The sequence below is a fragment of the Chenopodium quinoa genome, unplaced genomic scaffold (assembly GCF_001683475.1).
Source record: "Chenopodium quinoa cultivar QQ74 unplaced genomic scaffold, ASM168347v1, whole genome shotgun sequence".
NCBI classification, from domain to species: Eukaryota; Viridiplantae; Streptophyta; class Magnoliopsida; order Caryophyllales; family Amaranthaceae; genus Chenopodium; species Chenopodium quinoa.
In genome coordinates, this window is record NW_018744032.1 from 1,139,583 (window position 1) to 1,158,525 (window position 18,943).

General features: G+C 32.1%; 1 protein-coding gene and 1 long non-coding RNA gene across 3 annotated transcripts; one reads left to right on the forward strand and one right to left on the reverse strand.

Moving 5' to 3' along the window:
- Nucleotides 1-1,234: 1,234 nt before the first annotated feature.
- LOC110690371 (NAC domain-containing protein 21/22-like) lies at nt 1,235-18,299 on the reverse strand. Of its 2 annotated transcripts, none has more exons than XM_021867191.1 (3): nt 17,784-18,299; nt 14,943-15,214; nt 1,235-2,028 (listed from the first exon to the last, which is right to left on the reverse strand). In XM_021867191.1, the coding sequence occupies exons 1-3, from the start codon at nt 17,947-17,949 to the stop codon at nt 1,486-1,488; spliced, it is 981 nt and encodes a 326-aa protein (XP_021722883.1). In that variant the 5' UTR covers nt 17,950-18,299; the 3' UTR covers nt 1,235-1,485. The 2 variants fall into 2 exon arrangements, with proteins under 2 accessions (XP_021722883.1, XP_021722881.1); XM_021867189.1 differs by having other exon boundaries at nt 14,943-15,220.
- On the forward strand, nt 2,798-10,216 carry LOC110690372. The gene is made up of 2 exons (XR_002505087.1): nt 2,798-3,513; nt 9,563-10,216. It is a non-coding gene; the product is annotated as an uncharacterized LOC110690372 (long non-coding RNA).
- Nucleotides 18,300-18,943: the final 644 nt, after the last annotated feature.

Genomic DNA, 18,943 nt, shown 5'->3' on the forward strand with positions numbered 1-18,943 from the left:
TAGAAATAAACAAAGACAAGCCCTAGATAACCAGAACCCTAAAATTACAAAATTGATAACCAAATCAGCGACAAACCCTAGGTTGCGAAGGAATTCGGTAGATTAAGAAGACCACAATGGCCCAAATCTTACCTCAAAGCTACTTCAATGGAGGTGAGAAAACTCATAATGCGCTTCAATGGAGAATAGAGAGCACGAGTTCAATGGAGGAGAGATATGGAGAGAGAAGGAAGTGCATGCAGCTGCTTCAATGGAGTGAGAGAGCTCAAAAACGGCTTCAATGGAGAAGGTGGGAATTCGGAGGTGGTGGCCTGGAAGAGAAGGTGAGAACGAGGGAAAAAATTGAGTTGAAAAAACAGGGGGAAAGAAAAGAAGAAGAAATACGAGAAGCCCGGTTTTTTTTTTTTTAAATGCGTACTGGTTTGAACCGAACCGGTGCCAAATCCCTTTCTCCCCTTTTTTTTTTCTCTTTTTACTTGGCATCGGTTTGAACCGGTGCTAAAAGTATAACTCTCCACCGGTTTAATAAAAACCGGTGCCAAAAGTATGTATTCCTAATCCCGCCCATTTCTTTCCCACCGGTTTTCAAAAACCGGTGCCAAAGTGCGGTGCCGATTTGCTTTTTTCTACCAGTGATTGATTGGCTTGACTTTTCCAAATTGGTGCAATTATCATGATTACATGTTAATCCCCATTCTTTAGTGTTTCATTTGTTTGATTTATTTGTTTTGGTAATTGATCGATGGTAGTTCACTCTATTCTTCACTCTTGACTTCGACCTAGCTTAGGCGTTAATTGAAAATATTTGAGCATAACCGTTCCTTGTGGTCCGACCCTTGATTTACCTCTATACTTGTATTTAGGTTTGTTAAGTGATTATAAATTTGTTTGACCTTAGGGAGGATTAGTCAACAACCTAGTTTTTACTACGTCAATATTCTTAATGTATACATCAATCATTAAAGATCCAATAAAAGGAAACTGGTACTGTCCTTTTTTATGTTTGAAAATGGCGAGATTGATGTTGCAACAAGATATTCATCATGAGCAATTTCCAATCCTCAATCATATACATAGATAATTATAAATTGTCGCACAAGCTAACCAATTCTTACAGTGTTTATTTGATCCAAATAACTTATATGTCACGTTATATGTTCAGTTTACATTTTCGATAAGACAATAGTAACATTACAAAAATATGTAATGGAAAGAGAATCTACCTTTCTAAAAGTATAAATATAGAGAGCATATACTTTAAGTATACATCAATCATCAAAGATCCAATACAAGAAAACTAAAGAGTTTAATTTCCAATCATCAATTATATATATATAGATAACAATAAATTGTCTCAAAAGCTAACCAAATCATACACCGCTACCTTCATCCCATTAACTTATTTGTCACGTTATTGGTTCATCTTACATTGTCAATAAGACAATAATAACGTGAAAATTATTTCCGATTAGAGGGAGTATTCGATCAATAATTGTTCCACATTTGAGGTAGCAATGCAACTTCAGATGACAAATAACTTTCAGAGCTTGCAACGTCCCCTATACTTGACGAACCATTTAAGTTAGGGGAGGTTTCCATTTTTGTAAGCTGAGTTAGGACAGCTTCGAGCACCTTTCGATCACATGCTAAAGGACTTAGGTTTATTGTGGCTGAGTCATTTGGGATTACAGTAGTGCAATCGAAAGTAGTCGAGGTTTGATCATTTTGAGTGGCACTATTATTGTTAGGATACATGTGAAAACTTTGGTGATATAACAAGGGATTATTGGTGTTATCATGGTTGGCAGATGATGAGGTAATGGAGAAGCAGGGCACTTGCTGGTATGAATTACTCGTATCTGCATTTACTTGAGTTTGGTTAAAGGTGATGTAGGAGTCCATTAATGGTGGTAGGCCGGATGATGAGCTTGTATCTTCCATGGAGTTGCTCTCGTTATCAGCACCACCTTTCAAACCTATTTCTGATCTGTTCTTGTAGAAAACCCTACAAAGGACCCAATCTTCTTGCTTCATGTCAATGGAAAAACTATATGAGTTAGCATATAATGTGAATCAAACTCTAGAATATTTCGAATAATAGTTTACCTTTAAAAATACAAAGTTATTAAGTTAAGTAACATGTGTGAGCAACTTTATCCACTCATCCCCTATGTTTTTAGTTTAAGTTTACACTAGCATAAGTTGACTTTTTTTTAAAAGAAAATTACTCCCTTTATTTTTTATACGCAATAGTTTACAAGATATATTTAGTGATATTTTAATAGAATAAATTATAAAATATTGAGAGAATGAAAATAGGCTTTGTAACTAATTCAACAACATATTACATGACAAAATTTATTTTTTATGCATTAGTTTAAAATACAAGTCAATTCATTAAATAAACTTTATAGTAGAAAAAGGAAAATTATTGTAATTAAAAAAAAAAAAAAAAAACAAAGGAAGTAATTTAATGATATACGTTAAGTTATTATGAATTTAATTTTAATACTTTACTCTCTCCACGTGGTTGTCCTTGCTTTAATTTTTTAATGGCCAAACTCACTTCTATTTTTTATGGTCAACCTCACTTCATTTTTTTTTTAAAATTATTTCACTCTTTTGACATTTCTTAGTTTTCAGTAAATGACTAAATTACTAACGTTGCTACCTTTTCTAACTAATTTTATTGTTTTTTTTTTCTTTTTTATCTTCCTACTTTCGGTTTATGTTATTATTATAATCTTACAATTTTTGTTATATTTTTTCAACGGTAAAAAAACTCACTTTTATCAATTCTTATCCCATCACATGGTCCACAGTAGAATTAAAAAATTTATAGCCTCTATCATGGCATGTGTTGTATTGTTATGGGTTAAGAGTTTTTATTTTAATTTTTTAAATTTTCTTTTTTTACAAATTTGATATTAGTTTTAAATTTATTTAAAAAACACCCTCCCCATTATCAGCCCATCCCCTTCCCTGTCAGCCATCACCCCCATCTCCCCCTTCCCACACCCCAACCACCAACACTTCCCTCATAACTCATAGCCATCACCCATCGACCCCGTTACCGAGCGTGGGGACATATCGCGCGTGGATTGGTGGATTTCGTTTTGTGTATGGGGAGGGTTTTCGTTGGCAACTTGGTGGGGATGGATTTAGGAGGGGGTGGGTTGAGGAGGTGGTTGTTGCGGTGGAGTTGAGGTGTTGATTGTGAGGAAGAGGAGAGAGAAAGGATGTGATTGTAGTAAAGCGAGAGTGAGAGTTAAGAGGGTGGCAAGAACGAGTTTGGTTTCGAAGCATAGTAAGAGATTTTTGACAGGTATTTCGGTGACTTCGCCGGTTGATGGTGAAGAGTCTTGTTTCTTCACTATTGGGGTGTGATGTGTGAAGACCGAGGAGAGATAGAGAGAGGAGGATTTTAAAGGGGGTGGTGATTGAGGGAGCTGAGATGGTGGCTGGTGAGAGCTGCTTGGTGATGCTCATGTCAGAAATTATGGAAGGGAAAAGGTAAGGGAATTTTTTTTTTTAAATAAAAAATTATTTTATTTTCTGCATAAATTTATATGTTAAAATTAATAATAAATCCTCTAACCAATCACAATGCGACACATGTTTGGTTTTACTTAATAAACAAGTTACCAACAGTTCATTTTCTATTTTAAGCATAGGCCTCCAAAGGTCATATTATTCTAGGATAATCAAAAGGGTCGTTTCATTTTTGCAAGACCAGCCAAAGATCATATTATCGTTGATAATTTTTTCAATAAATTTAATCTCCTAAACAACGTATCCGTCAAATAATAGCAATTAAAAAATAAAGGAAGTAATATACTCTATCAATAGTACTTTTATGTTGTACTCAATAGCCATAGATACGCATTAAACAAAGAATTGAAAAGGCAAGGGAAATGACTGTAAGATTGATTAGAAAAAAGTAATATTAGAGAGATAATGTAAAAGGTACGTAGGTAGGTCAAAAAAAAAACAGAGAGAGATCGAATCACATACTTTTATTTTAATAAATCAAGTGTAAAATAAATATTATATTGAAGGTAAAGTTACACTTAAATTATCAAAAAATACTTTAATCTAAAATAAACATAACCTATTTATTTGGTTATTGATATTGTCACTCTCCTTATAGGAAACTGACCTTATAAGAATTACTTCTAATGCATTAAATCAATGATATTACCCTTATTATTTTTTAGGAAAAATTGCTTTAAATAATACCACCTTTCATCCGTCCGCTAAAAATAAGACGACTTTTTTATTATCTCTAAATAATACCACCTTTGGAAGGTGTCCGCTTTAAACAAGTTATTACCTATTGGTAAGGAATAATAACTTGATTAATAGATTATATAGACACGTGTCATCATTTTATTGGTCTGAAAATATAATTTTTTTAATTAAAAAATTAATAAAAAAACCTCAATCCCTCCCATCCCCTTTCCTCTTTCTGCCATCCCCTTCTTTCCCCCTCCATGAATCTCGTTCCCCACCACAGCTAACCCCCTCCCCGCCCTTTGCCCCGTCGGCCACCGTCAATAACTCCCCCACCATCGAAATCACCACCCCTCCCACCCCCACTACCGAAATCACCATCCCCTCCACCTTCACCTCCGAAATCCCCACCGAATCCACCACCACACAGCTTGGTGGTTTCGTGATGTGGGTGGGTGAATTAGATGGTGGTTGTGGTTTTGTGGTATGGGTGGGTTAGTTGATTTTGTGGTGGTTTGATTTGTGGTTTCGTGGTAGGGTGGGTTCTGGTTTCTGGGCGGTTTGGTGAAGGGTGGGGTTTTCAGGGTTGGTTTCGGGGCTAGTTTCAGTTAGGGCGGTTTCGGGGCTGGGTTTTGGAAAGGGGGGTTTTCAGGGTGGGTTTCAGTGATTGCTCTAATTACAAATCAATTTGGGGGTTTTGTGGCTAATTGGTGGTGCTGTGATGGCCGTTGGTGGTTGCGGTTAGGCTTTGTTGGCCGGAGCTTGCTGCTGCGTTGAGTGGTGTGTTGAGTTGCTGTTGTTTTGCTGTAATTGGGTTGCTGATGGTGTTGATTTGAGTGTGCAAAGGTGGGGAAATCGAGGGAGCATGGGAGTGTTTTGGTTGTGTGATTTGTTGAGTGGGAACGGCAGGCGGTTTCAGGGGGCCACCGAAGTGTTACAATGGTGGTGGGGACGGGGGTTGTTTAAGGGGTGGTGGGGTTGGCTGCATTGACATGGGTAAGGAGGAGAAGAGAAGGTGAAAAGGTGAGTAAGTAAGGGAGTGGCGGGGGAGCGGTGGTAAGGGAGGAGGGTGATGGGTAGCAGGGGCAGGAGGAGGTCAGGGGAAAGGGGGAGGGGCTGATTTATTTTTATTTATTTTTTATTTAATTGTTAATAAAATCATAATTAAAGTTGTTATTAAGATTAATTACATTGTTAAATGAAATTATTAAAAAGAAAAAAAAATTAACCGGTTACTCAGGTTATAGGTAAAATAACCTGTTTAAAGTGGACACCCTCCAAAAGTGGTATTATTTAGAAATAATCAAAAGGTCGACTTATTTTTAGCGGGTGGGTGAAAGGTGAAAGGTGGTATTATTTAAACAATTTTTCCTATTTTTAAACCCTAAATCTCACTTGACAACTATTGTGATTTTATCTTGAATCTCAAATTTTACATATTATGAAATCTACTCTTTCGATAAGATAATAGCTTAATATCTTCTTTCACATTAAGGTTTTTTTTTTTTTTTTTTTTTTGATAAAGTAATAATTGAAATCCTATCACTTAAAACTATGTGTCATGTAAATATATATAAAAATATTTCAAGATGGATGGAGTAATTCATATTTTTACAATTGTTTAAAATATTATTACTGGTCAAGTTATAATTTAAAAAATTTTACCAGCAAAAATTTATGTATAACAAAACTTGTTAAGTTTCTAAAATATTATCTATTAATGTCTAATAAGATAGTAGATGTGATAAAAGAAAATAAGTTATTACTTACCAAAAAAAAAAATGTTAGAACGTAATTGGATAAATTATTAATATCACCTTAAACTATTTGTAATAATAAGAAAGTAATATTATTACTAATGAAATACTTAGGCTATTTCTCTTCATCACAAATTAATAATGTTTAAATTATAAGTTAATTTCACTTTAAATTTGTTTAGTTGCGTGCAAATAAATTTAGTTCAGCAGAATCAAGTTCGGTTAGACAAAATAACTTAAGTTAAGCAAAAATAAGTTGAGTTTAGTAGAAATAAATTTAAAAATAAAATAATTTAAAAGAACAATTATAATAGCGAATTGGTAATAAAAGAGTTTAGTAATTAAAAAAATTTAATATCAGTGAAAAAAATTTAATTTTATTTCATTATACTCCCTGTGTTTCTGAAAGTTCAACTCACTTTGTGCAGTCTCCAATGAAAATCTTTGACCATGAATAACTCTGACTATGTATAAGTGAAAATTATAAAAATTAAAAATTTGGATCAATTATAATAAAGGAAATCTAATAAGATTTCACATGCTAATTTATTTCAATTGTATAGCTCATAAAATGGGGTCAAAGTTAATTTATTTTGACCACATATATAGTTAGTGAGTCAAACTTTTAGAAACGGAGGTAATATAATTTAAGTTCAAGAAAAATAATTAAGTAAAGTAAATTTGATGTGAAGAGAACAAGGACTTATTTCTTGAATGTTCAAATTAAGCTAAAACGATGAAAAAGAAAAGTGTTTGAATTACCATAAGATGGTTGAAGTATACATGTAGTTTTTACTCCTTTATGTTAGTCCATGTTCACTTCACCTTAAAGAAATAATATTCAGCATTTTATTTTTAGTTAAAATAATTTCAACTCTATAAAAATAATAATTCATTTGTAAAATTCAATAACTTTAAAGAACAAATATAATAGAAATCAGTAATTAATTTAATTTTAAATCAAAATAATAATTAACATTTAGTAAAATTAATACTCGTTCAGTAAAACTAATATCAGTTGAGCAAAAATAAGGTGAAGATAACATGTTGTTAGATTTAATACACTTAAACTTCTAAGATTTGGGGTTTTTTTATTTACATTTTGTTTCAGATAGTCTTGTCATCTTTTGAGCAAATGTATGATATGTAAATATTCTTACAATTCCAAGAGCATCAACTCGTTTTTTGATCATTATCTTGTTATCAAACATGAGGTTGAGTTCAAACTTTTGCATCAATCAAGTTTGTATTTTTACTTTTAAAGGAGTATAATTTACTAGTTTATATTTAAATAAGAAAAATTTATATTACAACTTTCACCCAAAATAACTTTTCAATTATAGTGTGTTGTTTGTTGTTCAACATGCTATAATTGGAAAGTTATTTAATGTGTTGTAAGTATTGTGACGTTTTAATTTCAAAAAAGTGTTACAAGTATTAAAAAATGGAAAAAGTATAAGATTGGAAGCTACTGATTTTTTATATGATGGAACTCTCTATTATATTGGGATTATATGTGATTGCACTCTCTTGCATCTCGAGTTTGTGGTTGGCCTAGTGATTGAAAATTTATCGTGGTATTAGAGCTAATGCCTAATGATCTAGATCGATTAGAAGAGATGACCCAAATGATTTGAAAATTTGTTACCCACTCCATTCTCTTTTATAATATTCTATTTTTGGTAAACTACTATATTTAAAAATTATAATATGACTTTTCTTACATGGTTTCGCTTCAACCACTGATATATTTTGAGTGCAACTAGGTGCATAGCAGCTATTTATTTGGGATGCATATAGATGAGCTTGGTAAATTCACATGATTTTTGTAATTTTTTTTTATGGTTACAATGGTACTTTTAATGTACTATTATACATGTATTTTATACTACTAGATTATAAGTTGTTTTAGTAGTACTATTTATAGCTATTATAGGTAACAGTGGTATGATATTTGATGACAATTTATATACCTATTTGTACCACTAGATAAACTATTTTTACCACTCTTTTGTCTTATTGCTGCTATTTACTTGCTATATAAATAGCAGCTATGCGCTAATACTTAACCCTATTTTTTAAATTATTTATTTTCTCCCACATACCTCACTTTTTGATGAACTATTGACACCAAAATCATTCCTTATAATTTTTAAGTATCCTAATTGCCCAGCTTACATTTTATTATAATAGAGTTATTTAAATTACCTAAACTAATTGGTCAGTCAAAGTATAATACTTACAAACTAGGACTAACCTATAGCACTAGCAGGCTACTCGACCTGTCATCAGATCAATTGGTTTTACTTTTTTTATTTTTTTATTTATCTTTTGTATAACTCCGAAATTATTGACCACGGATCCACAATTAGGGGTGTCCATTCGGTTTCGGTTTGAATTTAGCCCAAATCCAATCCAATCCAATCCGATCCAATATAAATTTTGGTTTTTAATTATTAAATCCAATCCAGTCCGAATTCCTCATCAAATCCAATCCGAATTAAAATTCGGTTATTTGAATCCGATCTGAAAATCCAAATTAAAATACATTGTAAATTATTTGGGCCTAATGCAATTTTTTTAAAAAAGGAAATTTTGTCCAAAAAACACTTTTTAAAACATTTTTGTTGTAAAAAACCACCTTATAATTTCTTCTTTTTTTTTGTAAAAACATACCTAAAACAAGTTTTTTTTTTGTGAGATAATACCTTAATTAGGCTGGTTTCATGGGATTGACCCGGTTTCTCAGCGTTGACCCTCACGTGAGGGTCTCATGCTCGCTCAGAATTAAACCCACCCTTTCTTTTTTCTTTCTCTCTCCTCAAAACAATCAAGACCACCACCTAGCCAACCTCAACCGTCATCACAACCCACCTGAAAAAACCTATCCTCCATCATTGCCCACCTGAAAAACCCCTCCCTTTCTTTTTTTCTCCTTTTCCTCCTCTAATTAGACATTCTCTCTCCTCTGTTCTTCCTAGCAACCCTCGTTCTATCAATTGAAGTAGCAAACTACATTGTCTTGCTCAAATTGCTACAAGGAACCTCCATTAACCTAATTTTTACACGGGTAAGTTGTTAAAGTTAACAAAAATTTTGTCGGTTTTTTATTTACCTTATTTTAGGGTTTCTAATTCGAGGTATGAAAGGGGAAAAAACCGCTACCAACCCTCTTCTCTCTCTATTGGTTTGTTTTAGGGTGTTAAGGGTTTTTGTCAGGATGTTTGGGGTTATTTATGAGGTTGTTTGGGGTGTTTATGGAGATGTTTAGGGTTTTTTTTGGGTTGTTTTCATGGTGTGTCAAGTGGTTTTGGAGGGCGATGGATGGTGTACGTGGTGGGTTTAGAATTATTTAAGTGGCTGGTGATGGTGATGAGTGTCATTTATGATACTCAAATGGTGTTATTTTAGAATGTTTTTTATTGCTTTTATAGTTTTCTTTCTATCTTTTCTCCTAGTTTTGACCTTTTATTCTCTAGTTTATCTCTTTCTTGCTTATTTTACCTATTCTTCTATTTTCGTAGATTTTATTGTGTTTTCTCTTTTATTTGTTCTCCTTTCCTTGTTAGTAGGTATAAGGTGAAGCCCGAGACACCTCATGATGATTTCTCGAGTTGGAGGATGCTCAAAGTGTAAGGTGGAAGCTCTTACATAGCTCATAAAGCAAGGAGTGGCTAGCTTCACGATTTGGTGATTGCACTTGCATGCTGCGATCGGATGAAAATATGGTGTTGAACCCACCGTAACTCCATTTCAGGACTGCCATATCTAGTGACAATCAAGAGGAAAACACCACCTACATCACGAGCGCGCAAGGAAAGTCCCTTGCTCTAGTGGCGCGGTTGCGCAGCCTGCCAACGCGGACGCGCTTCTCCTCCACGTGGGGGCGCCACTTGGGTTTCCTGCTCCGTACCCAGATCGTCGCGGACGTGCTTGTTCGTGAGATGGCATGCCCGGACGGATCTATTTTTGGACTTCTTCCTCATTCCTCCCTAGTTAGTTATACTCTAAATAGTTATTTCCTTCTATTTTGATGAACAACTAGAATTAGACTTCAATTTCTATTTTTGCATTAGATTTTAGAGAGAGAAACTTGAGAGAGAAATTGGTGATTTCTACTTTTGATCTTCTTCTTCTTTGAATGCAAGAACAATTTCTTAAATTTGATCAAAGTTTGTAAGATTCTTCTTCTTCTTAATTCAATCTCTTTGCATTTGATTTTGTTAGTTGTTGCAATTTCAAGTTTGTTGGTTGATTTGATCTTGATTACTTTGCTTTGCAATTATGATGATGTTAATGATGATTAGCTTAGTTTTGCTTCTTTAATTCACAATAATTAGTGAGTAGAATCTTTGCTAGGGTGATGGTGAAGCATGCATGAATGATGGATCATTGCTAATTGAAGGAATTTGATTGATTGAATGTTGTAATTAAATTGTTTGATAGAATTGTGCATGTGTTTGGATTGATAGGAGTAGCTAACCTTGATTTTCAAGCTAGATTGCATTGTCATTCCTAATGACATGCCCACTTGATTTAAGGATTGCATTTATTGATTGAATTTTGAATTGTGATTCTTCTTGTTAGTCATTCATATTGGAAACTTAGCTTGACTTCTAGGAGATAACCTTTTGATCTCTTTCGATTGCGATTTCTATTTTCCCTTGCAACGTTTGGTTGATCGATTCCCCTCAATTAACATCTCTATCTTGATTGCACGTGGATCCTAATCCCTTAGCTAGTACTTTTGATATTGAATATCTTTAGTGATTTAGTTGTTTTGATACCATAGCTTACACAATCAACATCTTTCTTTCTTCGAAGTAGCTTGAACTTAGGCTCTAGTAACCTCTCTCCCATTCTTCGTGGATCGACCCTTGACTTACCCCTACTCTCTTGTTAGGGTTAGTTGAGTGTTTACAAATTTTGTTGATAGGGATTTGAGCATTCAACGACGTGTTTAAAACTTCTATCAGATGGCGGCTAGGTTGGTGGGTGGTGGTGTTGGCAGTTGAGTTGGCTAGGCGGTGGTGTCGGTGTCAGCGACTGGGTTGACTAGGTTGTGGTTTGGTAGTTTTGAGGATAGAGAAAGTAATTGGAGGAAAAAGGGGGGAAAAAAAAGAAAGGAAGGGTTTCGGCACGTGACCTTTATGTGAGGGTCAACGCCGGAAAATCGAGTCACCCCCTAAAATTGGCCTAAGGTGTGTTCTTACAAAAAAAAATTTGGTTTAGGTGTGTTTTAACAAAAACATTATATATATATATAACTGGTGGTTTTTCACAACAAAAGGGTTATAAAAGGTGCTATCTGACAAATTTCCCTAAAAATAAAAATGCAGTAATAAAAATTCAATTCTTGAGAGTATAGTTGTATATGATTAATACAATTATTGAAAACATAGGTTTACATGATTAATATTAACATTATCATAAACATAGTTTAACATGATTAATATTAACAATAGTTATTTATAAAATAACGGTTTCATATTTCGGTTATTTCAGTTTTTTTGGATCTGAACAAGGTCAATCCGATCCGATCCGAAAATTCGAATTTTAAAAATAAATCAATCTTATCCGATTTAATGTTCGGATCCAATCTGAATTTTTTATTCGGTTTGGATTGGATTGGATTATGATTTTAATTCGAATAATGGACACCCCTATCCACAATTGATACATACAACCACAACTAAAGAAGTTACTCTCACAAGCAAAAATGTAAAGCTAGAGTGACAAGAATCGAACCCCAAACCTTATTTAATTTAGCTATTTCCTAATCTTTTACTACCTTCATTTCTTATTAATTTTAACTAAAAAAATATTTTATGTCTTATAAACCATACCCCTTTGTTGCAATTGATAAGAAATAAATGTAGTACAATATACCTTAGTATGTTAAAAAAATAAAAAAAAAAATAAAAAAAATTCCGGTTTTTAGTATATGCATCACTTTATAAAAATATAAGTTTCAATTACTTGCATCACTTTCTATTTTAATTAATTATCTCTATTTCTTTCTATCACATGGACCCTCTTTATTTATTTTTTCGCTCTATATCTCTTTACTCCAAAAATTACCTAAAACTCCACAATTACAAAAGTGCTGTAAATAAAAAATCGAAGAAAGTAATACAAAAAAAAGAAAAAAAAAAAAAGAAAGAAAGAAAAGAAAAAAAGCTTATTCTTCATTAGTCATAATTCAAAAATACAAATGAAATAGTACTTATACCATTAGGATGTGATGTGTGTTGGTTAACAGCTATTAAAATTAAATCATTGTAGTTGTATGCTGATGCAAGATGGCAGCGGAAACTAACTACTCTTTAGCTCATAATAAAAATACCCAACACGGTTTAACCACCGGTTCTGACTTTGATGGTGAACTCTTTATCAAAGTCAAAATTTAATTTAATATAAGAAGAAAGTACATATTATATATAAAAAAATAAAAAAATTATTGTAATATAACGAGTTAGCTCACTAATTAATTAAGCTAATTAATAAGGAGTACTAATCAACGTGGGTCCTACAATGATAATTAAATCCGAGATAGAGATGTGTAAATCTTTCAGGGAATTGACTAATTATTCCCAAAATTAACTATTTGGTGCAATGAAATTACAAAATAAAAAATTGTGTGGACCGATTTCATAATAATATTATTGTGGACCTGAGGTTCATACGCATACTAACGTTATATTGAACATATTAACTTAAAATTTTAAAATGATAACCTTATTTTTGTTGAATATAAAGACTCTAATTTAAACATAGTAACCTTTATTATTCATATTGCGACTTTGCGAGTATATTAAAAATTTCATAGAAAATAAAAAGTAACCTTTTGTTACCTTAATAATAACACAATAACTTTTATTTTAATATAAATAAAATTTATTTTAATATAGTGATTTTTTTATTATTATATTAAAACAACTATAGTGTCTCTAATATTAGTGATCTACAATAAATTAATATGAACCAAGTCTATGTACGAGTTTATATATACTTAAATTAATGGAGGACAAAAGTTAACAAACGCCCCAGGGGCATTGGATAAGATAGCTAAAAGTAGAAAGATTAAATTAAAATGAACATTAATTATACCGATCGACGCGTGATTTTGTCATATTTCCAAATTAATACCACTTTAAATAATATTATAATTGTTAATCTATCACCCAAAGGGCGTTCATTAGCAAAATTCTTAATGGAGATATAATTCTTCGTGTGAAATGAGATTTGAATTGAATTGAAATGAATATCATAATAATTGGTGGTATTTTATTTTTATTGAAGAATTTTCCAAATAATGAAGACTTTCTTGATGTTACGGTTGTTTTAACTGTTGCTTTCTAATCCACCTAATCCATTTTACCTATAATGAAACTTTCATTATTACTAGGACCCTGATTAAAGATAGAGTTAGAAGTCTACTTTACGAGGCACATGCTACTTTGCATGGAAACAATGCATACTCGTTCTTTTTAGCCAGGAAATGCTATGGACGTGATACTATACAATAGCTCTTTATTATTCACGTGATGTGTCGGTGACTTTATAAGTGTGAATTCGAAAAATAACATAATTTTGTTTTTGTTAAGAAAGAATAGCAACAGATAACATAATTGAACACAAATTCATTTTTACTTAAAGATATAAATGACGAAAGTTTACCTGTTGTAAGAAAGCCTTGTTTAAGCGGTGTTTTAGAGTTTATTGAAGGTCTTATTCTTCTTCTTCTTCTTTTTTTTTTTTTTTTTTTTTTTTTTTTTTTTTTTTTTGGTGAATATAAAATCTATTTTTTGTTTATTTTATTAAAAAGGAGCTAATAAAGATTAGTGAGGCTACCTGTTTATTGTTATACGGCGCTAAAACTCTATTTGTGATTATAGAAATAAGTTAGTTCGAATTTTGAGCTGAATAGATTTTATATTATTTGAATTAAGTTTCTTAATTTGTTTGAGTAGAGAAAGACATAGTATAGGACTATCTTATGATTCTTCAATTAATTAATATTTTTGTCAATTAGAGTAAATTTTTCTTACGATCCGTCTTTTCGTCATAAAGATTCCGAACTACAATTGTTATTTATTTTTATTTATCTTCTGAATTAATAACAAAAGGAAATTATAGGTGGACACCAGTTTCCTCCCCTTCACTTATATAAAAAAGATATGCATAATTTGAAATATCAATCAATCATTTCAATGAAAGACATAGTTTGTTGTTTCTAAAAAACAAAAACTTGGAGAATTATGCAATATGATCGTTATATGTGGCACCTAAGGTTTCTAGGCAACTTGAACAAATCATGCAACTTCAACATATTTATTGGAAAATTATTGGAAATTAATATATTTATTGAAAAATAAACTAATTTATGATCCAACAATTAGGTTACTTATTATTATTTTTATTTGAAGTAGGGAAATTTTAGATTTCTTTTATAATTTATATCATTTTACTCGTCTCCTTTACTAAGATATTGTCTTAAAATATACTCGTAATAAACATAGGTATGTAATATCCTACTTCGTAGTATTTAAAAAAAATTAATAATAACTATGTACTCCGTATTATTTTGACAGAGAAAAGAGTTGGATATCCTAATTATTATTTTGAGACTATTAATAGCTAGATTTCCACCCAGGGGGGAAGAACCAAATAAATCTCACTCAAATAAATCTCCCTGTATTTCCGTATGTCATTGTACTTTCTGATCGTCAACAACTTCGTATAACATCTTTATAAAGGAAGAAAAAAATGAACCATCCATTTCTTTCCAAACCGGGGCAAGGGGCCGGCTCCTAATACTAATTAGCTCTAATCTAACCCTATGCGGCCTAAAAAGTCTATTGCGCAACTAGAAATATGATGCAGTATGTACCTTATAATTTTATCACATGTATAAATTATACGTTCTTAAAGTAAATGGGGAAAACTAACCTTAGAGGTAGGATTAAGTTTAGGAGGGCCAAATGGGCCTTCGACACGAAACTCATGCATAACCCAATCGGTTTTTTTGCCCTTGGGTGCTCTCCCTTGGTAGAAAACCAAGGTTTTCCTCATTCCCACGAGGCTGCCACGTCGAATTACTGGCCGGTCTTTTCCGGTGGCTTTCCAGTAGCCGGAGGCGGTTGCTCGATTTGTTCTTAGGCCCGTTGCATATTTCCTGTCACGTTGGTTGTAAAAGTACCATTCTTTTCCTCCAACACAGGCTGTTTCTGCCCCAACAATTAACAAGTTAAATATTTATTATGATCAAATCAAATTTCTAATGAATTTATGTGATACCCATTTCTATTTGAACAAACATAATTACAAAAATTTACACGTTATCTTGAATTAATAATCATGTTCTAATAATGCTTATACATACAATTTTTACTTGCTTGAAATAATTATTTATTTAAAAACTGCTAAGCTAGTTTTTACTTAATTATATTTTTTTAAACGTTAAATAATATGATTGTTTATCATTATACTCTAAAGAGTATGCATAGGACCTAACCAAAAAAAATTATATCTGAGTAGATTTGAATCATATACGGAGTACTTTTCAATACGAAATTAATAATTGTGAATATTTTTTCAGATATATGAAACATTAACGGATGAAAAGTGCATATTACATCGAATTAGTTTTACACAAACATAAAAACTTTTAGCAAGTTCATAATTTGAAAATGAATAATGAATTTTCCATGGATTAGTTTGCATCCAAAGAGCTAATCAATCAAAACCTACTCCAAGAACATTTAAATACTTAATTAGTGATAAGGGCCATGCCAAATTCGGCTGCATTATCTAGAGGGTCCAATTTTTGCATTGCATGCATGACACAAGTGACAAAAAATGTAGCATTTTCAAACGCTCCTACATTGAATTATTATATATATATTTTTTTATTTAATTATCTATCAAATTCACAACTAAAACAAATTAATTAGGAATTAAATATTGTAGGTGATGATGAGACATTAAACCTCGACATTTTGCACACGTACGTTGCAAGAGGATAATTAGTAGGTATAACGACATTAAACTTATAATCACTTTTATCACTATCTTCTGAATTAGATGGTGCCAAGGGTGTCACTATCTCAAGAAAATTAAGGGACTATTAGATGTAATTATCTAAGATATGAATATGGTTGACAGTACATAACTATATAAATACTATTAATGGAGAAATAAAATAATTAGATCTTGTGTACTACAAATATATGTTTATTTGTATGCAACAACTTTAGTCATCCACTCATCCTAAATACAAAGAGAGTATAGTTTATAGCTCTATATAAAGTTAAACTCACAAAGAGGTAAATATATCTAAATTATATATAGTGTTACTCTAGCTTTGATATGTTTGACCTAGATTATTTATTGCATCACTTTAACTAGACACATTTGTCAAATACAAATTTGGCTGTCTATAATTAAATATTTATTAGTAAAATTAATATTTTGAAAAATTATCTATTAATATAAACCAACACCTTACCAGCTAAATTTGTTTTCACATAGTAGTAAAATAAATATATGATCCAAATAGAGTGTGTGAATTGTGCAAAAAGTCAAAATGATGCTATAAACTGGAACGGAGGGGTACGATACTTTGATCGCCTAAAATTAACTTGCAAGCTAGAAATTGTAAAGGTGAAATTCCAATAAGAAGAAAAACTAAGAGCCATATCATGAGAAATCAAGTGATTATATAGCATATATAAGAGTGAGAAGCCCATTAATAATTACTCCATAAATATTATTAGGAAGGCTGATGAGATTTTAAAGAATGATTTTCAACATACAATAAGGTTTTTCAATTATAAACAAAATGTTGCTTAACTTTGATAAAACAATTGACTGTAGGGTTTCACCTTATGTAACTTAATTGATAAAGAAGTCGAAATTTCTTCCAAAAAAAAAAAAAAAAAAAACGAAGTTGAAAATAAATTAGATTAATGTAGAAATATGTGGACATTATTTTACAATGCTAATGACGAAAGCATGAATTATGTCGAATTAATAATCTCAAATTGGTTTATTTTGCCAAAATTCATTAATGTTCTTCTGCATATAAAAAAGTGAGATTTTATGTGAAACAAGAAATCAAATTTTGTTTTCAACCTACTATGCATTATTGTATACAAATATATATTTTCCAATTTCGTTTTCACCTTTCTTTCTTATTTTCCTAAGTTTTGAATTTACTTTTGTCGATTCGAAGTCATCAAAATGTTAACATGACCGAAGAATATTGAACAATTCCAATTTTAAGAGGAGGTAATTATATTAATTTATAACATGGCTGACACAAATAATTTTCCGTTTCATAAACTATATCGTACAATATCACTATTTGGTATAAGCCTAATTAAGTGATTATAGCAAACTTACATAATATTTGTACTCCTTGATTTGGTATGAGCTTTTAAAAATTGGTAAAAGGGGGATTAATGGTTATTACTGTCGGTTCACTTTACTTAACTAAAACTAATCTGTGAGATATACGTTTAGATTTTGTTTAACTTTCTTTTATTTATTTGTTTGTCAATTAAGCATATAATTAGAGAAAGGAGGTGGTTAATAAATGAATTGGAGATTATTATAGATGATTGTGCACTGTATGATCCATAGTTTTCTTACCAATAACTTTAATTCTAAATCCGCCACTGTATTATATCATAACATCTACTCCTTATATTTTATGTGACTCGGAAAAAAAAAAAGGCCTATAGATGGGCATAACCTGTAAATGAAAAAGAAAATAATGAATGAACTAACCAGGAATATCCCAAGGCTCACACTTGTTGAGGTCAACTTCAATAAGAAGAGCAGATTCACAACCATTCCATTTCTTCATTAAGTAATCACAAACAAGTTCATCATCTCTTGGATGAAACCTAAACCCTGGTGGCAGCTTTGCCTCCACCATGGTTAGGCTACTCATTTTTTTTTTATGAAAATAAAAATAGTGAAGGATTAAAATGATATGAAAATTATATATAAGTAGGTGGGAAAATAAATATGACGATGACGAGAATCCAGGGCATATGGGGTGGTATAAATATAGAGGAATAATGTTAGGGGTTAAGTCAACTAGTAATTCCGTGTTAAATGGGGATCACTAAAGAAATTTAGAGGTTCATGACGTATGCTACATGGCTATTGTCAAAAAAAAAAAAAAAAAAAAAAGACGTATGCTACATGAGGCTTTTCAATTGCTTGCCAACCTCATGACGATCACTGTTAGGAAGTAGCTAAGGGAGTTGGGTATGGATTCAATTTTCTTACTCGCTCCCTGTATTCGTAAATAATTGACACGATCAAATTTAGTAAGCATGTTAACCACTAATTTGTCCTTAGATAATTAAGCATAAGTATAAAATTAAAAATAGTTGATATTATGAAACTTTATGTTTGTAGGGAACTTTACCAACTCGTTTGCTCTATATATGGGTCATGTTTTTAAGCATGGCGACGCTCCTAGGAAAAAAATCTAGAGAAAAAGAAGTAGCCACGCATCGCAGCATGCTATGTGCTGTGGCTGCGCATGCTTGCGTGCTGGGCATCGCAGAATGCTATGTGCTATAGCTGTGCATGCTTGTGTGCTGGGCAGCGCCTAGCACAAGCAGCAGCTGCCAGGCAGCGATGCGTGGCTTGCTGGCTGCGTGCATGCGTATGTAGGCTGGCTAGCAAGCCCCGCCAAGGTGTCAGGCGCTAGCTAGGCTGCCAGCTATGCGTGGGCTGCTCATAGGGTTTTGGTGGGGACCGATTCTTGGTGGCTTTGCTTGGTGAGCAAGGAGTATAGGCCCCCCCCCCCCCTTGAATGGTCCTCACCTACTGTTTCTCACCCTTTGCAACTTGGAGCTTGTTGATTGCTTTGTATTTTAATTTGTTTTTTATTAAAATAAATTGGTGGAAAAATGCAATTTTCCCACATT